This window comes from Protopterus annectens, chromosome 13.part0, assembly GCF_019279795.1.
Source record: "Protopterus annectens isolate FY-2018-M chromosome 13.part0, PAN1.0, whole genome shotgun sequence".
Classification (NCBI taxonomy): Eukaryota; Metazoa; Chordata; order Ceratodontiformes; family Protopteridae; genus Protopterus; species Protopterus annectens.
Genome location: NC_056747.1, coordinates 1131267447 through 1131293869, shown reverse-complemented (window position 1 = coordinate 1131293869; position 26423 = coordinate 1131267447). Strand labels below are relative to the sequence as shown.

Sequence of the window (26423 nt, the reverse complement as noted above, 5' to 3'; positions counted from 1 at the left end):
AGTGCCTGCTCAATTACATTTTCTTCAAAAAACTTTACACAGAAAACTTTACACTGTTTGTTTTTACAGTATGTCCCCTTTCCCCACATTGTGAACAAAATGTCTGGTAGAACAGTCTTTTATAAAATGTGAGAAGGCTTCACATTAAGAGCACAACTTGGGTTAACCCCAATATTTTACTATGCCAGCAACTCTACTTGTGAAACACAGACCTCTTGGGCCGCAGTCAAAAATGTCTTTCATCAAGCACTGGTTTAATTTCATAAACCTGAGGACATTTTTTGTGTAAAAACTTCCTTAAATTGTCTTGTTGCATTTCAGCAAAATGAACCTGAGCAATGAACTTTATTTTTCTTTGAAAGTTTTTAGGAACATCAGCATATTTATTCCATGGAAATGCTTCTTTCTTATTTTCTATAGCCACACAAACTTCCCAGTCAAAATAGTAATCTCAACTTTTACTTCACAAAATGTTTCTTAACCTAAGTGAAGCAAGGCTTATATGTCCTCTGCTTTAAATTTTGTCTTGTACCTGTGTCCTTTTTAAATGTGATCTGTTCCATCAGTTTCCTAGGCAACCCATCATCTTTGCATAGTTGTTCTGTTCTCATTTACCACTGCAGCCCAAGCCTTCACCACTTTTTCTGGTACTTGCGTCAGTCCCACATTCAGTGACAGATCCGTAGAACTCGTATGATTCTCCTTCTGCTGTACTAGTGATACCAAAAGAAATTCTTGTGTTATTTATAGCATGTCTTGTGATAGCTTTCTTCCAATTTGGATTCGGAGCTGCATTTCTTGAACCCCCCTAGTTTGATAATAACTCTTTAATTTGACTCATTTTCTAATATCATTTTTAACAGAACTGTGTCTTTAAGTCCACTTTTTAACAATTATGTAATCTACACATTTTATTCCTGACTCTCAATAACTTCACCACAGAGCTGTAGACACTTCTCTCTGCCATGTTGTTTCAAACCAAAATCCTTCTTATTTGAAAAGGGTAGGGGGGTTTCCCTGCAGGCCTGTCCAGATTTCTCCTAGTCAGTATGAATACCACTTTGGGTCTTTCCTGAAAGTAGGCAATAGACCTACTGGAATTAACCTGGTCAGTGATAAGTAAATAAGTAAATCTGACGAGACTTTGAATCAGATGGCTTTAATACTGATAGAGTCTAGACAGCATAAATAACCTGCTGAGGTGTGAGTTGTAAATGACTGTAACATAAAATTTGTTTTCCTCTGTCTTTGAAAGATATTTGCTAATATTAAAACAACAGGAGTGGTCTGTAATAAAAATAGAAAAAAAATCTTAACTGGGATATTTTTTTTTGGTAGTTAGACTGCAGTGCAAAATACATTTTTTAGTAACTCAATACCAAGGGTGTGTCTTTGAGTCAATTTATTTTGATTTTTCTGGACAGGATGTCAAGTGGTAGCCAAGGGATGAAGGGTATACACTCTGTGGACATGAGGGCTGTGTTTCTCTTGTTTGTAGGTAATGATGTATTTTTGGCCTCAGCCAGTTTTTATTTTTAGCATGCATTGGAGTGATTCACTACTGGATATGAAAGGGTTAGAACAGAGCCTTGGGAAAGGAGTGGTGGATGTGGTACCTGTCTGTTAAGAGAAAAAGTTTTAAAAACATACTGTTATTTGTCTTTTTCCTCTGCTTGCAAAGTGAACATGTTATTTGTTGGGATATGCCTATCAAAGATGGGCCTCATCTGTGAACAAAGTGCAGCATTGCTTATGAACCTGAATAACTGTTTTCTGCTTTTCAGAATAAAGAGACTTGGTTATAGCTCAGTGAAGCCTGGGAAAAGGACGCACGGCCGAGTAAGAGTTAATTTACTGAAGCAGGCTGTGTGTCCTGGAAAATTTGAGCTACCATTGTTGAACTGAACATTCTGTACTTCTTGAGCATTCTGTACTAACTGTTGGTTTGAGGTGATTTATGATAAACATGTTTACCACAGGTGTTTTTCATAGCCAACTGTCAACGGTCAGAAATGTAACAAAAAGTTGTTTTGCTTGCAGTATAAATGTTGATGTCAGTAAACAAGTTGACCAGAAGAGATCATCTTGGCCAACATGTTGTGTAATCTGGTTAGCTGCTAATAAAGAAGTTTTTCATCACCTGAGGCAGATGTGACTTGTTTGAATTTTTCTTCTGACATTTTTGGTCCTTCGGACCGGAAACCTCTACGAAGATATGGATCAGACCAACAGAGAGACCGAAAAACCTGTGCAGGTGAGGGTTTCTCATCTTAAGATTCCCTCGACTGAAAGCCCTCCGACTGATTTGTCGTTGAGAGGAGGCCGGCCGCTCTCTGATCCCTATCTGAGGGACGGTTTCTGAACGAAAAGGGGAAACAGAGTCTTATCTGGTTCAGGTAGGATGAAAAATAAATTTTCTTTTAATTTAATTTAACCTTGTCGACAAGGGTTTTATTTTTAGTTAAGGGTGGGTAGGATTACTTGTTAAGATTCTTTTGTTAGGATCACCCATTAAGATAGCCCCATTTTATAATAAGCCCTGTAAAATAACTTTGATACAGTCCTAAAATAAGAAATCTAGGGGAAACATGGGTTCGAGTTGCTGCAAGTGTGAGAGTGATGCCTGTTTAAATGTTGATGCTAAGTATATGAAAGGTTTAAACAAAAATAATGTTAAATTTTTGAAAAAGTGGAAGTCCAGATATGATTTTGATGGTACACTGAATAAGAATGCCTGTGCAAAATTGGTTAGAGATTTGAAAAGAGATGTGGGAACTAGAACTAAAAAACAAAGACAATTGGGATTTCCCCAAGCACAAAAATGGTTAGAAGAGGCAAATAAACGAGCTATAAAAGTAAAACAGTGCCAGGAAAAAGAAAAAAATAAATCAAAAGGGATCACTGGTGCCAAGTGGAAAAGTAGCTTTATTTTTAGATAAAGAGGATGAGCATACAGTTTGTGCAGTACAAAGGCAGGCAACTGCCCCACCGTATGGGGAAATTGCTGCTGCTGTACCGGCGGAACCTCCTCAATATCAGTCTGAAGATGTGGGATCTGTACAGCAGGGTGGGTTATTGGCTGCTCACAGAAATGTTGTGACCCCTCCAATTTATCCGCAAATTCCCGTAGTACCCAAGGTTGCTTTGCAACAGGTAGACCAACCTATGCAGTTAAGATCAGGACCAGCAGGGCAAGGACGTTGGACCATTAAACTTTCTGACTACTCAGAAGCTCTTCCCTTAATACAAGTTGCAAACCCACAAGCAGGGGATGTTGGACAGGAACCAACTATTTTAGTTTATCGTCCCTGGGCCAGAGAGGATATAAAACAAGCTGCAGATGGTATTCTTAATCCCAAAGTTCATTTTCAAAAGTTTTCTGAGGACATAGTTGGTATGCATTTAAGTTATCATCTAAATGGTTTAGAAGTAGAACAAGTAGTGCGACAAATCCTGGGTCCAGATTGGCACTTAGTTTGTGGTACTTGAACATGTAAGGCAGATGACAGCACTACATTAAAGCATAATTCTGGGGTGTTAGACACGCGAGTCACTTATCTGTTGAAGAGAATTTCTGATAAGTGGTGTCCAAGAGCAGAATGGACAGTAATAAATCAGTGCATCCAAAATGATGATGAATCTGTAGATCACTATATTGTAAGATTGACAGAAGTGTTCAATAACCATTGTGGAATGATGATTCTGCAGGATCAGACCAATGATAGTCCGTATGAACAGCAATTGAAAAATGCTTTTCTTAAGGGTTGTAGGGCTCCGATAAGTAGTTTTATAACTAAGCATATGGTAGATCATAGAACATGTAGACTGCAACCTTTGTTTGAATATGCACGGCATGCTGACACTTCAATTTAAAAAAGAAAAAGAAAGTACAAGTGTTAGCAGTAGGGGATGATGGTGGTATATTCTTTGTACAGGACCAAAGGGGGCAAGGGCACCATGGTGGCGTAAAAAAATGTGGGGGCCCGAAATGGGACATGTTAAATAAACTGGGTGGACATTCAGAGGAATATGAGGGGAGGTTAAAACGTGGAGAATGTTTTAAGTGTGGTAGACGTGGGCACTTCGCTGCCGACTGTGAAGAGTGGCAACACCCCCCACAGCTTACGAACAAGGGCTCCGCATGACTATATGATAGTAAAGGAAGGCGCCAAATTCATTATTGTGATTATTGTAGAGAAGAAGAAAGTGAGAATGATTGTGATGATGATGAGGCAGACACTCTCTGCGATGAATGTCAGAACACTCAGAAGGAAGGGTGGGATTGTGACTGAGAAGTCATAAACATGGCAAATTTGGGTATTGCTATGCATCTAGATCAAAAACCCATGATAGAGTTTTTGGTTGAGGGACAGAAAGTGGAGTTTTTATGTGATTCAGGTGCATCGCATACACTTTTGGGTCCAGCAGTTCTGCCTCCGAACTGTGAAACAAATGAGTTTGTCCCTGTGAAAGCGGCAAACGGGAAAATCTATAAGGAACCACTGTCTCATCCTCTATTGTTCACAGATCCGTAAACAAACCAAACTGTTAGGTGTAGGGTAATTATATCAAAAGTTTGTCCAGTTAATTTGCTGGGAAGAGATTTGATGCATTTGTTTGGAATAGCGGCAATTCCCACACCTAAAGGCATTGAGGCGAAAAGGTTAGCGGATGGCTTGGTGGTACAGGGAGTACAAGACTTGTTTTACTGGTATAGCCAGGACTTGATTTCAAACGGGCCAGGGAGGGTTGATACAGATTTGATCAACCTAGCTTTAAGTAAATCTAGGAGCGGGTCACTGCAGGTTGCGGCGCACTTGCATTGTACAATGTTCTATAGAAAGGCCCCTGGTCCGGATAAAGAATTTGATAAAGAATTCTTTAAGGACAAATGTGCAAGGATAATTTTGAATGATATGTTTTGGGATACGCAAGGTAATACAGTAGTGACCTGTACTTTGACCAAGGAAATGAGTTCTTTATATCGCTCAGGTTACAGCCCACATATTTCAATTACTAAAGCAGTGGGGACACATTGGGTAGATTTGGTGAAAAAGGTAACAAATTGGGACACAATGTCCGAAAGTCAATTGAAAGATCAACAGATCCAGGTACAAAGATTAAATTGGGTGACTTGGGCACAACCAAGTGTGCACCTTAGGGATGACAAAACAGAAATGGCATGACAATTCCTCCTAACTCAAGAGGAAGATAGTGCATTAAGTGCCTTACCTGTAGATTTAAGGTCAAAAGGTAAAGGGGATGTAGGACTGATGAAAACAGCAGGTGAAGTTTGTATAACTCCAAAGTCAGGTTTTAGACCTCGTAAGCACCAATACCTGCTAAGTAAACAAGCATAGGAAGGAATTAAGCCAGTTATTGAGCAGCTAAAACAGGTAGGAATTCTTGTTGAATATCCAGATTCGCCCTGCAATACTCCGTTGTTTCCTGTAAAGAAACAGGATGGGTCATGGAGGTTGGTTCAGGATTTACAAGCAGTTAATTTGGCTGTGATCCCAAGAGCACCGGTGGTCCCTGACCCCTACACATTACTTAATGATTTACTACCTCAGAACAGATATTTTTCTGTCACAGATATAAGCAATGCTTTTTTCTCCATACCACTACATAAGGAGAGTAGATTTTGGTTTGCATTAACTTATCAAGGTAAAAGATACACCTACACCAGATTGCCACAGGGTTATTGTGAGAGTCCGACAATATTCGCACAAGAAATGGCTGCGAATTTAGCTCAGTTTGTTTCCCCAGAAGGGAAGCCAGGTTCTGTTGTATGTAGATGATATTTTGTTGGCCTCACCCATGCAGGAAGGTTGTAAAAGGGATACCCTTGCCCTTCTTAGTTTTTTAGCTGAGCAAGGACATAAGGTAAATAAAGAAAAATTACAATTGTGGAAAGCACAAGTAAAGTACTTGGGTTATTTAATTTCACAGGCAGGTAGACAATTGGAGAACAAAAGAAAATAAGCAATTCCTGAGGCACCTATGCCCACAACTAAGCGGGAGATGATGTCCTTTTTAGGTGTGACTAATTTTTGTAGAAGTTGGATCCCTAACTATGCTGAGGAAGTAGGGCCATTGACCGCACTAATCTATGACACTCCCATGGCAGCTAAAAATGATATACAGTGGACAAATATGGCAATACAGGCATTTAATAGAATTAAGCAATTGATAGCAGGATCCTCTGTTTTGGGTTTTCCGAACTATTCTAAGCCGTTAAATGGTTGATTGTAAGGGAGGATATATGACTTTGGTTCTGGTACAAGTACATGGGGATAAACAGAAACCGATAGCTTTCTATTCCTCCAGATTAGATCCTGTTGCAAGGTCATTGCCGCATTGTGTTCAAGCTGTAGTGGCAGCCGCCATGGCAGTACAAGCCTCAGCATCATTAGTTTTGTTTCACCCATTACAATTGCGGGTTCCACATTCAGTAGCTACTATACTTTTGCAAGATAAAATAACCTTTTTATCTCCTAGTTGACATCTGTCATGTATGACAGTGCTGCTGACACAGCCTCATATGACCATAGAAAGATGTACTACTCTTAATCCGGCGACACTTTTGCCGACTCCAGAAGAAGGTACTCCACACGTTTGTTTAGAGAGCATTCATGACAAAGTGCTTCCCCGACCAGATTTAACGGATATTCCATTGGTAGATTCTGATCTCGTTTTGTTTGTAGACGGATCAGCAAAGAAAGACACTGTAGGAAAAACACTAGTAGGGTATGCTGTCACCACAGAAACTGAAGTTTTGGAGGCAAAATGATTGTCAAACATTTATTCTGCACAAGCAGCTGAGTTGGTGGCTTTGACTTGAGCTTGTATCTTGGGGGAGGGTAAAAAAGTGACAATTTATACAGAAAGTCAATATGCTTTCTCCACTGTACATGTTTTCGCTCAACAATGGAAGAATAGGGGAATGGTTACTGCAACAGGCAAACCAATAAATCACAGAGATTTCATTTTACAATTGTTAGATGCAGTGCAACTACCACTTCAGATAGCGATATGTAAATGTTCTGCACATACCAACAGAAAATATCCTGTCTCCAGGGGAAATGCACTTGCTGATATGGCTGCAAAAAAGGCAACTCAAGAAAATGATTTGCTTTTGCATGACAATGATTTAGAGCCCGGACACCTCTTGGACTTAGAGACACTAAAAGTAATGCAAACATTGACAACACAGAAGGAAAAATGTCGTTAGGTAAAATATGGTATCACTCAACAGGATGGGTTGTATAGGGCATCAGATGGCAAAATGGTATTACCCTCAAACCTTTTTAGGTATGCAGCATTAGTTAGCCATGGACCTGCCCATGTAGGAGTACAGATGATGATTCAAATAGTGTCTAAGGTGTTTTGGTGTAAGGGGTTTTCAACTTATGCAAAGCAATTCTGTTTATCTTGTTTATTATGTGCAAAGTATCATGCTCAGGGGGGAGTTAAAAAGTCTCAGCAGGCATTCCCTACCCCTCCATATCCATTCCACACACTCTGTATGGACTTTATTGAATTGACACCCTCAGAGGGAAAAAGGTTCGGTTTAGTCATTATTGATGCTTTTTCTAAATGGGTAGAAGCTTTTCCAGTGAAGCATCCGAATGTACAAACAGTAGCAAAGCTTTTGACTACAGAAATAATTCCCCGATTTGGTTTACCAAGACGCATTTACAGTGATAATGGGTCTCATTTTGTTAACCAGATTGTTCAGAAGTTGGGTCAAGTGTTTCAAATTGATCTTAAATATCATTGTGCTTACCATCCCCAGTCAGCTGGACTGGTGGAAAGACACAACGGCGTCTTGAAAAGTAAGCTCCGCAAACTGATGGCAGAAACACATAGATCATGGACTGTGTGCCTTCCTTTGGCACTCCTGTATATGCGAATCTCACCTTCCTACAAAGGACTTACACCATTTGAACTTTTGTTTGGGGGACCATATTACGTCCCGCAGTGGCAAGGATTGTTGCCAGCGGAACGTGAGGGGGAGAGGATCTAGCGGATTATATGAAGAAGCTGCTAAATGTCAAATCTCTTGTAACCAATGACTCCTTTGCAGATTCCAGAAATGAAACCTTGTTAAGCGTGGCACCCAGGGACTGGGTGTGGATTCGAATTGTGAAGAGAAAGAATTGGTCATCCCCCAGGTGGGAAGGCCCATACCAGGTGCTTATCTCGACACCTATGGCTGTAAAGATCGCTGAGAGGACTACGTGGATTCATATCGCCCACTGTAAAAAACTCAAGGCTCTTCCTTCTACCATTGATATTGGTCAAACTCCACCGGACCTCTGAGTGCAAAGTCTGGCTACAAAGGGGGATTAGCCCAATAGGGGTTAGTTCATCTCAAACCCAGTGAAGAAACCAACGGTGCGAGGTAGTCCTTAGGGAGGATGGCCATGTTCAACTTGTATTTGAACTGTTACATGATGATGATTTTTGTGGCAAAAGTAAATATGTCCATACGAGAAGGAACAATTGCAAGAGAAAAAGGAATGGTGGTGCTACAAGTGCAAACAGGTGTTACTACTGTGTTTAAGGTGAAACTTTGTGAAGGAATTTTAGACTGTTCTAAATGGAACAATGATGATTTCTTGACTCATGCAAAATACTTGTGCAATAGAGACTGTACGTCCTGGTCAAATGTTTGGTGGTCAACAGATGTGAATGGATGGGAAACAAGTGATGCAGTGATGCCAGAGAAAGATGCAAGCAGGCAACAAAGAATGAAAATTGCGCATTTCCAAGGTACCGAAGTAATTACTATAACCATTGTGTCACCACAAGAAAGTGATTCAGGAGTTTATGGAATCGGAGTGTCTCTTCCAATTGGAACTGATCCTTTGGGGACCCTCCAATAAGTACAAAGCCTTAAAAATGCTACAAGTAAAGCAGATTTTGCCTTCACAGAAGAAGAACAATTGTTACTTGACGGGATTCGTACACCATAATGAATGGTTATCTTGGGTTAAATATAGTACCCGAGAGGCACATCATGAGAACTGTGTTTTTTGTGCTGAAGGTAAACAGCAACTAGCGACAGTCCCATTGATGCGAGATGAAGGTAACCGAATGTGTCTGTTAAAATTATTCTTCAGCAAAACTGAAGATAAATGCAAAAATGAAACTCAGCGTTTTCCAGTCATAAGCAAAGTTGAGAAACCGCCTGCAGCGATTTCTTATCCAGATTCGTATATGTGCATTTCCAGAGATGGCACAGGGAAGAATTATGGCAATATGGGACAGAACTATTGCAATGTTACTGTGAATGGCAATGAGAATCCATTTCTGGAGAACCAAACTCATAGTTTAGCAGACGTTTGGTGGTTATGTGGAGACAACAAACTCGGATCAAGGCTTACGATTCCCTGGAAAGGAACTTGTGCACTTGTAAGGTTAATTCTGCCACTCTACATTTTCCCAGTTCCAGCAAGCAATTTTGTACGAGAACCTGAAATAAAGCCAAAGTGGTTGAGTAGGAGAAAAAGAGAGGCACCGAAGCAATCCTTCGATAACGGTGTCTACATCGATAGCATTGGCGTACCAAGAGGAGTACCTGATGAATACAAAGCAATAAACCAAATAGCAGCTGGTTTTACATCCATCTTTGTCTGGATTCAACCTAATAAGAATGTGGACTGGATCAACTACATTTACTATAACCAGCAGCGTTTTGTGAACTAAAGATGCACTGAAAGGAATTGCTGAACAACTGGAGGCCACTTCGCAGGTGGCATGGCAGAATCGAATTGTGTTGGATATGCTCCTGGCCAAAGAAGGAGGAGTTTGCAGGATGTTTGGGACTTTCTGTTGTACATATATTGCAAACAACACTGTGCCTGATGGAAGTATCACTCGAGCTTTGAAAGGTTTGGAGATGTTATCCGAAGAATTGGCAGAGAACTCTGGGGTAAATAATCCCTTTACAGACTTTCTACAAGCGTGGTTTGGAAAATGGAGTCATCTCATCAGCAGTTTCCTGGTGTCCGTTGGAGTCGCTGTGGCTATCGTGGTGGTATGTGGTTGTTGTTGTATACCCTGTATCAGAGGTGTTCTACAAAGACTGGTTGATACTGCTGTTACGAAGACGATGTACCAGCAATTACAACAGACTGGTGAGTGAATACATTGAAATGTGACTTTTCGCAAATGTTTTTGAAGTTTAAAAGTTTGTCTTGCCAATGAAGTAATGTATGCAAACAAAAACTTAGTTTTTACCATATATTGCTGAAATAAAAAGACAAATAAAAAGTGTTTTCAGGGGGGAAATGTGAAGAGAAAAAGTTTTAAAAACATACTGTTATTTGTCTTTTTCCTCTGCTTGCAAAGTGAACATGTTATTTGTTGGGATATGCCTGTCAAAGATGGGCCTCATCTGTGAACAAAGTGCAACATTGCTTATGAACCTGAATAACTGTTTTCTGCTTTTCAGAATAAAGAGACTTGGTTATAGCTCAGTGAAGCCTGGGATAAGGACGCACGGCCGAGTAAGAGTTAGCAGGCTGTGTCTCCTGGAAAATTTGAGCTACCATTGTTGGAACTGAACATTCTGTACTTCTTGAGCATTCTGTACTAACTGTTGGTTTGAAGTGATTTATGATAAACATGTTTACCACAGGTGTCAACTGTCAACTGTCAACGGTCAGAAATGTAACAAAAAGTTGTTTTGCTTGCAGTATAAAAGTTGATGTCAGTAAACAAGTTGACCAGAGGAGATCATCTTGGCCAACATGCTGTGTAATCTGGTTAGCTGCTAATAAAGAAGTTTTTCATCACCTGAGGCAGATGTGACTCGTTTTAATTTTTCTTCTGACACTGTCCCTTGGTGCCAGCTAGTACAGAGTGCCACTTGGCTTATGCTTTATTTTAAAAAATTACACTTTAAAAATTATATGTTGCCATAAAGAAGATTTCCATTTTTGACATCAATAATTTTTATTCAGACCAATACAAAACCATGTACAATAAAGTATGCCAATACAAGTTAAACTAGATACAGGTTAAAAAAGACAAGAGGAAGAATAAAAGATCCAGACTTAAAATAAGTATATCTGTAGGCATTAACGACCATTCACATCTAAAGTATACAAGATGATAGACTAACAATTATTTGATGAAACTGTAAGTCGGCTAAAAGATGTTGCTTATTTCTCTTGATGATCAACAAAGCAGGTCTGCGTTATTGGAGATGCTGTATTGCCACAAAGATTTCAGTTACTTATGGATGGATTGTGAACTGTTAAATTGTTCTTTTTCTAAAGGTAGGTGTAGGCTTCCACACACTTTCTGTGCTGTCTGTATGTGATTGAGATGGCAATCACTAAATGGCAGTTTGTAAACTCTAAAAAAAAAACTGTTCTTTTTTTTCAAAGGAAAAATGAGTAAGTTATTAGGCGTCTGCATTAATAAACATGCATTTTATACAGTTTTTGGGCTGTGGTGTTAAAAGTTGGAGAAGTAACAGTATTTTTGAGAAGGATGGAGTACAGATGTGTTATGAGGAAAAGTTGGAGATAAGTTAGAGGAGAAGGACATATTAGGAGCAACTCCAACTGTGTGTATAATGCGCATGTTAGAATTGTGCTCTGAATGTGCTTTGAGTGTCATCATTTTTATGTAATTATTCCTGTTTGGAAGCATTCCCACTGTGCCTGTTTGATGAGAAAGCTTTTTCATTTAGTTTGAATTTTTTTATGAAGCTGTACCTGTTACCTGATGGGAGAGTCTGGTGCATTTCATATTAGTTTATGGGGCTTTTAGGTTAGGAGCAGATCTTGAAAGAGACCTTAAGCTGCAGTCTCTCATGCCCATTCTTGAATTATTTTTGTAAAGTCAGAAAAGGATTCCAAATTAATATATTTAAAGATTGTGGAGCCTAGTAGGAGAGCGTTTATTTAGGGGATTGGTAGCCATTTGGCTTTTCTTAGCATGTTGCAGTGGTGTTCGACTTCCACAAGCACAAATTACTATGTTATTTATCCCTTCTCTCTGGAAAAGAGGGCTGTGTATGCACAATCCATCCTTTTTGCTTAACTTACCATTGGCTAGAACTTTCTTCTGAACTCCAGTCACAGGCACTGCCAGAAAAAGGTCCATTCGCTGTGCTGCAGGAATGGGTCCTACATTTTATAGCACAAGTAGGACTGACGTTTTCTTCTTTACATTCACAGAAAATGAATAGTCAATCGTATTTGTATTTTGTGTAATTATGCATCCTTTTACAGTGGTATGTCTAATTTTATTGATATTGCAGTCTGATTTATATCTGGTTGGGACAGTAACATATGGAGGTCAAGAATAACTGCAGGTAGTCCCATACAAATGTTGACTGTCATTTACGTCTGGCACTTTGTGGCTGCCATTTCATTGCTCACATTCATGAACCACTTCTTGCTCCATCTAGACGCCTCTCTCTCTTTCTTTGTCTGCGCCAGTATTACCAATTCTGTAACCCTGAGGTTATTTTCCTTGCAAATTAATATCAATTCACTTACTGATTAGGATACCTGGTACATTTAGGCACTTGCTTTTGGGAGAACCTTCCTCTAGGAACGTATATTTACAAAGTTTACTTAGAAACACAAAATACCAGCCAAGAACAACTAGAGGAACCAAAATAAACTTGGCAAAAAAGGTTAGCCCAGAAAGAATCCAGCACCACTGGAATGATAAACAATAAAGATTTTAATTAAGAATTTTAATAAAGAAATTAAGCGCTTTCATCCCTCAGAATTTGGGACTTTTTATTAATTCTTTCTGGGCTGACTTTTTATTCAGTTTATTTTGGTACAGTGGTTACTTACCTGCAGGAATCAAAGGTGACTCTTTAGTTTTCTGAACCAGCTTAGTGGTAGGTCCACTTTCAGTTTCAGACACCCAGGAGCCTTTACCGGAAGCCATGGCAACTGCAAATAGAGAGAAAGAATATGGTAGAAATAAAATATATTTTCATCTGAAGTCATTGCTCATAGTAAATAATTCCTGCATATCAATAATCCTACTATCTAAAAACATAATTTTTGTCGTATTGATACATTCATATATGCAAGTGTAAAATCTGCTTGTACATTATGATTTCTGGGATTAGACCTATCTAGGCATACTGTTGAACTGTAATGCCATAAAACCCATAAATACATCTAGTATTATTTTTAACTTTAGTTAGTAATATTGAAACCTTTTTTTGAGCTCTGTATTGGCTTTTTGCCTTTAGAAATGGTCATCACTATTCACAAGAACTTTGCATATTTCCTAGGCCCCCCTGCAAAAACAGGAACACATTTTTCTTTATTAAATCTTTGGTCAGAAATCCTTACCTCCTTAGCTCATTTTTTGCTTCATACTGTGCAGTTGAGAATAGTACAGTTTTGTACCTACCATAAATGTAGATGTTCGAGTGTTCACACTGCTGCAGTCATCACACTTGGTTTATCCTGCCGTCAGGCGGTCCCGCAGTCGGCCCGAGTTCCAAAGTCTTGGTCCGGTGTCGGTTGCTGTCACTTCTTCCCTGACGTCAGTGCGCCAGGAGTATACAAGAGGCATCCGATGCCATTTTCTTCAGTTTTTCTTGCCCCAGATGTCAGGTGCCCCCTAGTAGGTGGGCAATACATATTGCCAATGAAACATGTACAGAAAATACAAATAATATCTTCAGTTATAAGCAAATACACCACAAAGGTTGTATCAGATAGTAAGGTATAGAAAACTTCAAGTAGTTCAGAGGGGATGGAGGGAGGGTAACCTGGACTGCAGCAGTGTGAACACTCGAACATCTACATTTATGGTAGGTACAAAACTGTACTATGTTCATCATGTTACACTGCTACAGTCATCACACTTGGGTTGAATCCCAAAGCTAAGGATGGGTGGTGGAGTTAAACAGGGTTTGGAGAAGCTAGTAGGCCCTGCAGAACTGCAGTGGTAAAACCAGCTCTAGTCTTAGAGTATAGAGGTAAGTGATGGTGCTTGGTGAAGGTATGCACTGAAATCCAAGTTGCAGCTTCCAAAATATCCTTGGTTGGTACCCCCCTGAGAAAGGCTGCTGATGTAGCTGTAGCCCTGGTGGAGTGGGACCTAATGGTAGCAGGTACCGGTTTCCCATGCTGCGTGTAGCAGAAACGTATGCAATGCCCTATCCATTTTGAAATGGTTTGTTTTGAGATGGCTTTTCCTTGTGATCCTGTAGCATAGGATACAAAGAGCTGGTCAGATTTTCTGAAAGCCATAGTTTTATCCAAGTAGTAACGTAATTGCCTGTGAATGTCCAAAGAGTGCAGGAGTCTTTCTCCTTTGTTCTGTGGGTTTGGGAAAAAGGTGGGCAAATGAATGGTTTGGTTTAGGGCCACACTGGATACCACCTTTGGCATAAAGGAAGGGTTAGTCCGTAAAGCAACTCTGTCTTGATGAAAAATGAGGAAAGGCTCCACTGCTGTTAGGGCCTGTAGCTCTGAGACTCTTCTAGCTGAAGTTATTGCTAGTAGCAGGGCAGTTGTCCATGATAGAAACTTTAACTCTGCTGAAATAGCTGGTTCAAAGGGCGGTAGTGTAAGCTTTTCCAGAACAAAGTTGAGATCCCAAGTTGGTGTTGGTGCTCTCCTGGGCGGTCTTATTTTCTTAGCCCCTCTGAGATACTGTCTTAGGAGTGGATGTGAAAATAAAGGAGGATCCGTGTTGTAGTGAGCTGAAATTGCTGAGGCGTGGATCTTAATAGATGAAAAAGAAAGTCCTTTGTGCAACATCTCAGTTAAGTATTGTAGAATCTGAGGAATGTTTGGAACAAGGGGATTTTGGCCTTTAGCCTGGGTCCATGCGTAAAATCTTTTCCATTTGTCTGAATAGGCTTTCCTGGTGTTGGGCCTCCTGGCCTCCAGAATGACATCCATAACAGCTTTAGATAGAGGTGTTGGCTGGTTGTTTAGGTAATTTGCCATGCAGCCAGATTTAAAGTCTTGAGTTGGCTGTGTAGAATCTGATTGTTTTGCTGAGTGAGCAGGTGAGGAATTTGGGGTAAAATCCATGGTGGGCCATGGGCCATGTTGCTTAGTACTGGATACCAGTCTTGGCGTGGCCAGTCTGGAGCAATGAGTATCATTTGTGGCCTCTCTAATCTGACTATCAGCAGCACCTTTGCTAGAAGAGGCAGTGGAGGAAAGGCATACACTGTTAATGTTTTCCAACTGAATGAGAGGGCGTCCACCTTCCAAGCCAGTGGGTGGAATGTCCTTGTGCAAAATTTTCGAAGTTGGTAGTTTTGGGGGTTGGCAAACAGATCTATGTCTGGGCGTCCCCATTTTTGAGTTATCATTGTAAATACTTGTGGATCCAGTTTCCACTCGTGGGGATCCATGATGTTTCTGGTTAGGTCGTCTGCCAATGTGTTTTTCTTTCCTGGCAGGAATTGTGCTTGTAGTTGAACTTGATAAGTCAGTGCTGTGTTCCACAAGGTTGCCTGCATTGGGGATAGGAGTGTGTGCCCCCTTGCTTGTTTATGTACCACATAACTGTGGTATTGTCCGTCTTTATTAGGAGTTGTCCTGGATGTAAGAGGTCCTTGAAAGCTGTTAGAGCATTCTGTACAGCTAGCATTTCTTTTTGATTGATATGCAGATGCCTTTGATCTGTGTTCCATTTGCCCTGAATGCACTGTCCTGCCATGTGTGCTCCCCAGGCATAGTCCGATGCATCTGTTGTTATAGTTTGCCTGGCTGTGGGCAAGGTAAAAGGCTGACTCTTGTTGAGGTGACATGCCTGTGCCCACCATAGGAACTCCTGTTGAAGGCAGGGAATGAGTGGCATCATTGTTTCCAAGCTGTGGCTGTGCTGTGGTCCATACGCTCTTCAGGTACCATTGTAATTTCCTCATATGCAGTTTTGCAAATGGTATTAGGAGTATGCAAGATGCCATGAATCCCAAGGCCTGCAGAATTTTCCTTGCAGGGAGTTGGGTCTTTGTTGCCATCATTTTGAAATATTGAGTCAGCTGTTGTTGCTTTTCTGGCTTGAGATAAGCCATATGGGCCATTGTATTCAAGCTGGCACCCAGGAATGTTATGTTCTGTGAGGGCACTAGTTTTGATTTTTTTTTTCGTTTACTGTGTACCCTAGGCAACTTAAAAGGTGTTTGACAAACGCCATATGCTTTAAAAGGATGTCCTTGCTTTCTGCTTGAATAAGGCAGTCGTCCAGGTATGGGTATATTTGAATTCCTCTTTGTCTGCAGTATGCAATTACTGGTGCCGGGCATTTTGTGAAGACCCTGGGTGCAGTAGATAAGCCAAAGGGCAGTGCAGAGAATTGATAATGAGTTGAACTTGCAATGAAACGGAGGTATCTTCTGCAATTTTGTCTGATAGGGACATGCAGGTATGCCTCCTTGAGATCCAACGTTACCAGCCAAGCCTTCTTGCCCAGCATGGGAAGAAGCTGCTGTAGTGTTAGCATCTTGAATTTGGGTACTTGGAGATAGGTGTTTAGAATTGAAAGGTCCAGAATGGGTCTCCAGGCTTTGTCCTTTCTGGGGACTAGAAAGAGTCTTGAGTAAAATCCTTGTCCTTGCTCCAGTGTAGGTACCTGTTGAATGGCTCTCATGTCCATGAGAGCTGTAATTTGTTTTTGTGCCTCTGCCCATTGATTTGGTGGTAGGTTTGGCATTCCTTTTATCCTTGGCAAGGTGTGAAAGTGGAATCTGTATCCTTGTGAAACAATGTTTAGGACCCATTTGTCTTTTGTAATGATGTGCCAGTTGTCTGCAAAGAGTGCTAATTTTCCTCCCAAGGGAGCTGCCAAGAGAGATTTGCTTGGCAGTCTGAGGGTTAAGTCATTGTGTTTGTCTTCTGTTAGCTTGGGGCCTGTCTTCTCCTCCTTTCTGGGTAGCGGTACCCCATTAGCGAGGTTTGTAAGGGCCTTGTGACTGACCTCTGCCCCTTGGGCATCTGTATTTGCCCCGCCCCTCTATGGTCTGTCAGATGCTGGAAAGGACCAGTTTTTTGTTGGCCAATTTCTGCTGAACCGAGGGGGTTGAACCTGTAAAAAAATCCTTGACCGTCTGCATAGATTTTGCCTTATCCTCCATTTTCTTTAAAACCTCCTCTGCCTTTACACCAAATAAAATATCCTGCTGTAAAGGTGCATCCAATAACTTTGCGTTAACATGATCAGGCAGGGTTTGTTCTTTTAGCCAAGCATGTCTACGTATGACAGACCCAGTCACTGCTCCTCTACAGGAAGCTTCCAATGAATCAAATCCACATTGTAAAGTATGTTTGCCCACCTGTTCAGCTGCATCTAACAGATCCTGCATTTCCTTGGAATCAGGCTGCTCTGAATGTGTGCTCATTTTTTGTTTTAATTGAGACATTAGGAATTGCTGATATTTTAGCATGTGAAACTGGCAATTTAAGGCTCTCATAGCTAGAGTAGCTGAGGTGTATACCTTCTTTCCCCATCTATCTAGTGCTCTGGAATCCCTTTCAGAGGTTACAGGATTTTTAGCAATGGAGGCCTTAACCCCTTTGGGACCCTGGGAAATTGTTTCTGGGTCAGCAACAGGGCTTTTATATAGGAATTTGTGTGAGTCAGGGACTCTGTAGTATCTGTCTGATTTGGCTGGAGCAGGAGGTAGAGAGTCTGGGTTAAGACTAGATTCTAGGTAAACATCATCCGCAATGTCTAACACAGGAGGGGTAGCAAGTGGTCTGTGCTGGGGAAGTAAAAGGAACTCTCTGAGCCTTTTCTTAGAATCAGAATAATCCTGGCCTTCCCAGTGGAAATGTTCCCTCATGGTATGTAAAGTTTCCCCAAAGGAGTAGTCTTCTGGAGGAGATGCTGAGGGAATATACTCTTCAGCATCAGAATCTTCATAAGGGGGAAAAGAGTATTCCTGTTCCTCAGAAAAATCTGAGGAAATTGAAACCTGGTCAGAGGAAGCATAGTCCTCCTCTAGTCTTGGCCTTTTTTCAGGAGGGGGATGGGAACCCCTGATTAGGGTAATTAAATCTTCAGCCATCTTAAGCATTTGTTTCTTATGCATGGGGCCTTGTGCTGGAGACTGATGTACAGTCTTTTTAGTTTTTAATGGAGTTTTAAGCTTAGCATAAGATTTAATGGTGAGTGTAGTCGGTCTGAAGACACCTTCTGCAACCGAAGGCGTTTCTACTGCACCGTAATCTCCTTCTGCTATGTAGTCGGAAGGGCCTAAAGACGAAGGCTGCGCTGGCCTAGTACTCTCCACTTGTGAATCAGAAGCCGTTTGGGGTTCTAATTCAGCGGTCGTCAGGGGCTGCGTAGGCGCCTCATTGAAAACCGGAGAACCAGCGACAGGTCCAGCCGAGGCATCAGAGTCTGGTTTGGGTCTAGGCTGCCTATCCTTATCCTTGCGTTTTTTATGCATGCTGGTCGTCGGTTGCTCTGATGGCATGGCATAATTAAATTTCCTACCAAAGTAATGTTGGGCGAAATCGAACCGACGTTTGATAGTTCGTTTATTAAACCTAGCACAAAACCGACAACCTGTGACATCGTGGTCTGGGCCTAGGCAAGGAATACAGTAAGAATGAAAGTCCTTATGAGGTATTTGCTTCCCACAAGAAATGCAATTGTTAACTTTTTCTGAGATCGGACTGAGGCAAGAAAAGGTTCCCCAACGGGGTACTTAGCTTTATTGAAGACTTCGGTCTGAAATTCGATTTGAAAATCTCAGGAGTCGGCCGACCGGCACTTGCGAACTGCTTCTGCTTCGGGCACCGCACGGCAAGAAAGACTGAAGAAAATGGCGTCAGGTGCCTCTTACATACCCGTGGCACACTGACGTCAGGGAAGAAGCGTCAGCAACCGACGCCGGACCAAGACTTTGGAACTCGGGCCGACTGCGGGACCGCCTGATGGCAGGATAACCCAAGTGTGATGACTGCAGCAGTGTAACACGATGAACATCTTGATATACTTTTCTTTTTTGAAGGGATGCATGAGGCTGCTTTTAGAGTAATGTGAAAGAATTACATCTGAGATAAAGTTAGGTTCCATGAAGGAAAATCCTTCCCAAGTTGATAAACGGAAGAATATGTCAATTCTTTTTGCAGCTGCATTATTTATACATCAGTTTTAGAAGCTTTTTCCTTCTGACTGTCAAGACTGTACGGTACATGAGCACAGTGCATCTATTAAAATCACCACTTTGATATGAGCTAGTTTTGAAAGAGAGCAGCACAAAGTGGGAAGGCAGATGTGATGGCAACTGCAGCCTGTGGGAACAACTCAGCAGTCACCATGTAAATTGTGTCCTTCAAATAGATTTTTAAGAAACAAAACTTTGCCCAACTGCAGCCACCCAGTGTTCTTACTTGTATATGTCTGTACTGTAAGTCCGTTGGATACCTGGCGTAACAGTATTAAACATTGCATGCTACTAACCATAACATTTACTTTCAAAGTTAAGTTTACTATGGTACTTTGTTATCCAGCAACAGTGCAAACAATATAAATTATTTAAGCTCATGTAATAAAACACGGTAGATAAATAATGCTGTGTAACACTGTAGTATATAATATATTACTATAGTTTTATTATTAGCTATTATGTTATGATGGCTTATGGAGCACCACAATAACACTCTAAACTTGGGGGAAAAAGATACACTTAAGTACCTTTCAGCTTCATTAGGATCTCTCTTTTGTGATATAGAATGAACAGTGGGCAGTGGTGGCCACAACAGAACAGTGTCAAGAAGCTAAAATAACTTTAAAAGTTGTAAAAACACTTCCACTGTGTCTCTTTCTATCAGACACATGCACAAAAATGTAAAAGTAGCAGAATGAAGTGTTTTAATATCTTTTAAAGCAGTTTGTTCATGAGAGGGACACTTAGCTTCTGCCCCATTCTGTGAGGCAGTGCCAACTTTGTCTTTCTTTAACTTGTAGTATTTTGGGGCAGCTAAAGTTCCAGGTGCTACGAAAATTATGACCAGGCATGTCTGATAATAAATAACTAATGTGATCTCGACGTGGATGATGAGAATCCCTTCTCAGTCTTTGCTCTGCTCTTGAGGTGAATTTCTTGACATCGCTGTCTGAAATGTATAACAGGCTTGTTATGATGGATGGCTCAATCACAATCCTTTATTCTACAATATCTAATACATATAGTATTTATGTTAATTACATGTAGAATATATTATATTGTAGAGCATGGAGCACCGTGATTACATTCCAAAAATGGTAAAAGTAAAATTGTTACATGCTACTGTAATGCAAGACCCTGCCATCACAGCTCTTTCAGAGGATGTAACAATCATTACACACCCCTTAAGCACTGTGATGGTCAGGTATAAGGGAAGGGATGTTCCTTTGATCCCAGAATTTATTTCCTCCTATGTCCACTGAAGTTTACAGACCTTACTCTGCAAGAAACTTATTTTAAATTAGGGTAGTATTTAAAAACTATTCCTAATTTTTTTCCTTATTTGCTTCCTGTGGGACAGTATGTGCTAATTGTTTTACTGGCTTTCAAAGCTGGTAAAACACATTGCATTTTGTTTTCTTTCATAACTGATAGTCTTATCTACTCCATGTACTTAGAGCTATGATCGAGTCTCATCAGTCATAACCTATTATGTGTTCTCGAGCTTCACTCTCAAGGTGAATTTCTTGGCATCCATGTCCCGAACACATAATAGCATGGTTACGATTGGAGACCCAATCATAACTCTCTGTATTATATATAATAGTGCTACTACAGGTAAATAATACGTTAAACAAAAAGGGTAAAAGAGGACTGTCAAATAAGGTAATTGTGGCTAAACTGATGGTCAATTGTTATTAGACTGCCCAATTAAAGACTTCTAGTATGAGAATTTTTGGATATATGCAAATATTTCATTGCATGCTGAAGAGGACACTTGCCATCTACTAAATGTTAGTTGTGTTGCATGGTGATAACAGCATAGCAGTCTGCTGAACATTGTGAAATATCTGACTGCAACTCTCATTACAAACAACCATAGATATTATGGTTTATATAGTTGTAATACATATCCACAAATTTAAAAACAGGACTGCAAAGGCGACACATTTTCTGACTATATCTTTCCTGTGAATATAATGTACCCACTCCCCATTTTTACTGTCAGGCATGAATGGCTGACTATTAGTGCTGTTTCAGAAATTATAACATTATCCTGCTAATTTATCTATGCCTTTTTCTCCCTACTGACAGCTGACCACTTTCCCTCCAGTGACCTGACTAGCCCATTTCTTCCCCAGGGGCGAGTGTCATCTGTGCAAGCCATTATCCAGGCAGCAAACAAGGTTCTCCTGCTTATCCATATCCATTACCTTGCAAGGCAGTCTGACATTTGTGGAATTGCAGATTAGTATCCTGGTGACCCATGCATGCTCCTGGATATGGTCAGGTTGTGGGTACTGTGCTTGAATGCATAGCTTGTTAGGTACACACATCTTGGTTTGTAGTGCACCAGCTGCTACTTCAGTATCCTTCATGTGGTATCAGCAGTGCAGCAGGTTGGGTTGCCTCCCCATGAGTGAGCCAGAGTTGGTCACACACTTGTGCCCTTCTTGGGTGACTCCTCCAGTGTCTCTACAGCTAGCTGATCACAGATGATTTAAGTCCCAGTCAGCTTCATCCGTCGGCGCCACAGACCTAGTATCATCTTGCTAAAATTAATTTCTAAAGCTTAATGCAAAAAGCATGTTTAATAATCCATGGGTGGACTGATGAAGCACATGCCACCTTCAGAAAAGCGGCTTGTTACAAAGATTGTAGTATCTGTTTAAAGTAATGACATCTTACTTACATTTTATTAACTGGTTATTTCTTTAAGCATACTGACTACAACTTGTCTTTTCAGGAGTAATTCAGAAGTACTGTCTGATTTAAGTGACTTGTTCAAGTTACATTAGCATGCAAACGGAGACTGAAGGAGTCAAACCTAGGACCACAGGATAAAGCTTATTCACACTATGCAGCTTTAATTGTTTGCGCTATACTTCCATGGATTGTTAGACACAGTTGGACAGTGTCTGCTGATATTGTTCGTAACACTGATTGCATGAATCAGCACAGAATGTTATTGGATGTTTTTAAGTGATGCCTCATTTTACCCACTGCATGTTGCCATTTCAGCATTAGGAACTATAAACTGATTATAGAATGTGTCAGTGCTGACAACGTTTGTAATGGAGCAATAGCATGTTAGGAAAGATAAATTGTAAAAAAAAGTCAGAAGTCAGTTAAGCAGATCTCGCACATCAGGTGTTTGGTGATTGACCTTGTCAAAAACAAACAAAAAAAAAGATGTGGCAGTATTTGTAGTCCCCATTACCACCAGTTATCGCTGTGCAAATATATAAATGAATATACATATACTAAACAACCAATCTGTAATTAAATTAGGAAACAGTTCTATATTTTTCACTGTTGGTTTTCTCTCAATCTGCCATAAGAAATTTTCACATTGGCAGTCTTTTAGGGGGATTTATATGCTTATCAGTTTGTATAAATGGACTTAATTTGGTCCCTGTACTCCTTTGTTCATTAGGCCCCTTTTATCCTCCCCAGCTTAATTAACTTAACTATGCACCACCTCATATCACCCCATGCTACAGTTCTAGCTACACATAATGTTTTTTTGTAATCCAGGAAGCCAGGTACATGCGATAACTTCTCACCTTTGAACAAAGATATGAGGCATACAATGCCTGAACAGTTAGGTGTATGGCAGTGTACGCTGACTTGTACTATAATCACCAGCAGCACAGTTCTCACTCATTTCACAACCGGAGGTACTCTCTTGGGCTGCTTGTGGCCACCCTCTGGCATTTATCAGTGGACACTCCTGCATTGACATATTTTGCAACATTTTATTTATTTATTTTATTTTACATTTGTTAACCGGGATGGTCCGACTGGACACCGGTCCATTTTCAGTGGAGGTCTAGGGAGAAAAGCTCCACAGTAAGTAAAATTTTACACAATATGTTAAAATACAGTATACAGAGAATTTTCAAACAATATGTTAAATACAGTATACAGCAGAAGACATAACAAGACCTATATATACAGGAAAAAATAGTTAACCATGGTTAATAACAGAATAAGTATACAAATGCAATCAGCATTAGAAGACCTAGACTGTAATATATATTACAGTAGGTATATTAGGAAGTGAGGTATATAAGTGGAATAATTTGAGGACGTATGTAATACATGGGCATAGCCACTTATTCTTTAAGTGTGTTCTAAGTGAGTTTTTAAAGTGAGAAGAGGTAGGGGCAGAAATCAGAGCAGGAGGGAGATTATTCAGGTTCTAGCTATGGAGTGGGAGAACAGTGCTTTTCCTGCAGTATTGTTTGCCCTAGAGATACATAGGAGGGGTTTGTCGGAAGATCGGAGAGGACGATTTGTATTATAGTGGGTGAGAAGTTGGCCTAGTGCAGGTTTTTTTCTGGATGTGTTACCACATTGTAGGCAATGACTAATTGGTGATAGGTTAGTAGCTGGGACAGTTTCAGCCATTGCAGTTCCCTTAGAGCCTGGGAATGGTGGGTTCTAAAAGTGGAGTTGTTTGCAAACTTGGCGATTTTATTATAACATAATTCAAGTCTGGCAAGGTCAAGTTTTCTAAGCTGGGTAAGAATTGGAGCAGCATACATTAGGGTAGACAAGAGGTGAGTTTGGGCTAGGGTAATCCGTGCTTGTTTTGAGAGGGATTTCCTGTGCCTATATAGTGTTCCCATTTTTTATGGACTTTTTTGATACTTTGTGAAATGTGGATGTCATAGTGTAGATTTTTATCAATTGCAATGCCTAGGAGTTTGGTATGGTCAGAGGGAGAGATAACAGTGCCATTTTTGGAGGAGCTAGTGAAGGATAGAGGGGTAGAAATGGTTTTGTTGGGGGTGAAAAGTAGTAATTTGGTTTTATTAGGGTTTAGGATAAGTTGGACACTGCGGTGGTGGTGCTGCGCTAGTGTTGTCACCTCATAGCAAGAAGTTGTCCCATTCGATTCTCAGCTAGAGTGTCTTCTGTGTGGAGGCATACGTGAATGGGGCATGCCTTCGTTGAAGGTTGTGCATCAGGGCTGGTAACCCGGTACGTAAAAATCCACTACCAATCATTAGCAGACCGGAGTTCCACTGTGACGACCCCTAACCGGGAAAAGCCGAAAGACACAAACAAGGATAAGTTGGATCTGAATGATCCAACTTTCCACAGAACTAAAGGATTCCTGGGTGAGTTGCTGTAGGGTGGGTAGTGATGGAGCTGAATAGATAAGAGTTGAATCGTCAGTGTATTGTATAAGTGAAGCATGCTGTGTGGTGGTATGGAGATTATTGATAAATATGGAGAAAAGAAGTGGGCCTAATATGGAGCCTTGTGGTACACCTATGGTAGTTGGGAGTAAGGGGGATAGTACAGTTTGCCATTGGACAGATTGTTGCCTATTTGACAGCTTTTAAACCAGGCTATAGCGGAAGGAGCAAAGGATAAGGATGTCAGGGTGTCTAGTAGTAAGGAATGTGAAACCATGTCAAATGCTTTGGAGAGGTCTAGAAATATTGCAGATACAAAGTTGTTATTATTTCTATGTTGGTTGATCAGATTGGTGAAAGAGAGCAGAGTGGTGGTTGTGCTATGGTGCTGTCAGAAGCCATGCTGTGTGGGGTAGAGGAGATGGTGTGAGTTTAGGAATTGTGTTACCTGAGAATGTGTACATTTCTCTAATGTTTTAGATAAGGGGGATAGAATGGCAATGGGGCAATAATTTGAGTATTCATAAGAGTTTCTGACTTTATGTAGTGGAATAATGTATGATACCTTCCACAGCTGTGGGACATATGCTTCTTGTATGGAGTGATTGATAAGAATAGAAATAGGGTAGGATAAGGATTCAGCAGCTATTTTTAGGAAGTTGGCTGGTAGAATATCAGCAGCAAGGGTGGTAGGTTTCAGTTTTAGGAGGTGTTTTTTAATTGTTGAGGTGGGAACGGGTGAGAGCGTAAAGGATGGGGTGTTGTCAGGGCATTTGGTTGGGTTATATGTAGGGCTGTTTTCAGATAGTTGGGAGGATAGTGTTAAGATGGATTCTGTGAAGTGATGATTGAATTGGGAGGCAAGGTCCTTGTTGTCATTCGTGGAGTTAGGAGTGGGAGTGGTAGTCTTGCCTGGTTTCAGGAGAGAGTTAATGGCATGCCAAAACTTTTGGGGATCTTTTGAATGTTTGTTTGGATAGTGAGGAAGTAATTTTGTCTATTGAGTTTAGTTTGTCTCTTGACCTGATTTCTAAGTTGTAGGTAACTTTGTTTGGCTAGGCTATTGTCTTTCTTCCAAATTTACCAAACCTTATCCCCTTGACTTTAGAAGGGCTCTAGTTTCCCTAGTTAGCCATGGTGCATAGTTTGCCTTAGCTCTTATTTTCCTAATTGGTGCGATTCTGTCAAGGATATTGATAAGAATGTTGTTGAAATAGTCAACGGCTTGGTCTAGATTTAGGGTTTGTAGTGGTTTCCAGTTACTATATTTTAGAATACTGTTTAGTTCTTGTATATTTAGTTTACGATGGTCTCTGACTTGTCTAAAAACAATGGGGTTGGCTATGTTGGTACGTTTCCGCAGGAGGAAGGTGGGCAGATGGTCACTAAGACCATCAAGAAGGCATTCTGTCTGATAGTTTTGTTTGGGGCAGTTAACTAGTGTCCAATCTAGAATAGAGTGTTTGTGGGTTTTTTTGTTGATTCTAGTGGGTTCTTGATAAGTTGGGTAAAACGGTAAAGATTAATATGGTTAGTGGGGTTGATAGAGGTACAGGTTGACCAATCAGTATTCAGGTCATCTTGGGGGAGATTATCTGTGGCCCATTTTAACATTTCTTCAATGATGGGAGAGTTATTACCTGGGGGACTATAACAGCAGAGAGTGATGATAGGTTTTATGTCATTTATCCTTATGGTTGAACCTAAGGTTTCGGCATTTTGAAATGTAGGTATGGGGGTTTGTAGAGGTTTGATGTTGATTGTATTTTTGTAGAGGATAGGAACTCCACCTCCCTTTTTACCCACTCTGTCCAGTCTTAGGATATTATATCCTGGTGGGAGAACTTCTTCATTTTGAATACTGGGTTTTAGCCATGTCTTGGTACTGGTCAGTATGTCAGGGGAGTAGTGAGCTATAAATGCGTGTAAGTCAGAAAGTTTGTTAGAGATACTTCTGATGCTGACATTCAGAATCAATAGGCTAGAGATTTGACTAGCAGAGAGTAGAGTGTTTTGTAGTCCAGGGTTTGGGTGTATGTCTCCAGATACAAGTAGATTTTTGGTGATAAAATCGAGGAAGCCTATGCATTCAGTTCTAAGCCTATGCATTCAGTTCTGGTCTCCTGACT

At 40.6% G+C, this 26423-nt stretch overlaps 1 protein-coding gene across 1 annotated transcript in view; it reads right to left on the bottom strand.

The window, feature by feature from the left end:
• Positions 1-26423, bottom strand: part of HIGD1B (HIG1 hypoxia inducible domain family member 1B) — a 246086-nt gene that overhangs the window by 115058 nt on the left and 104605 nt on the right. The window contains exon 2 of the mRNA XM_044055108.1: positions 12834-12935. Coding sequence (XP_043911043.1) covers positions 12834-12935 — 102 coding nt within the window. The remainder of the gene's footprint in view (positions 1-12833; positions 12936-26423) is intronic.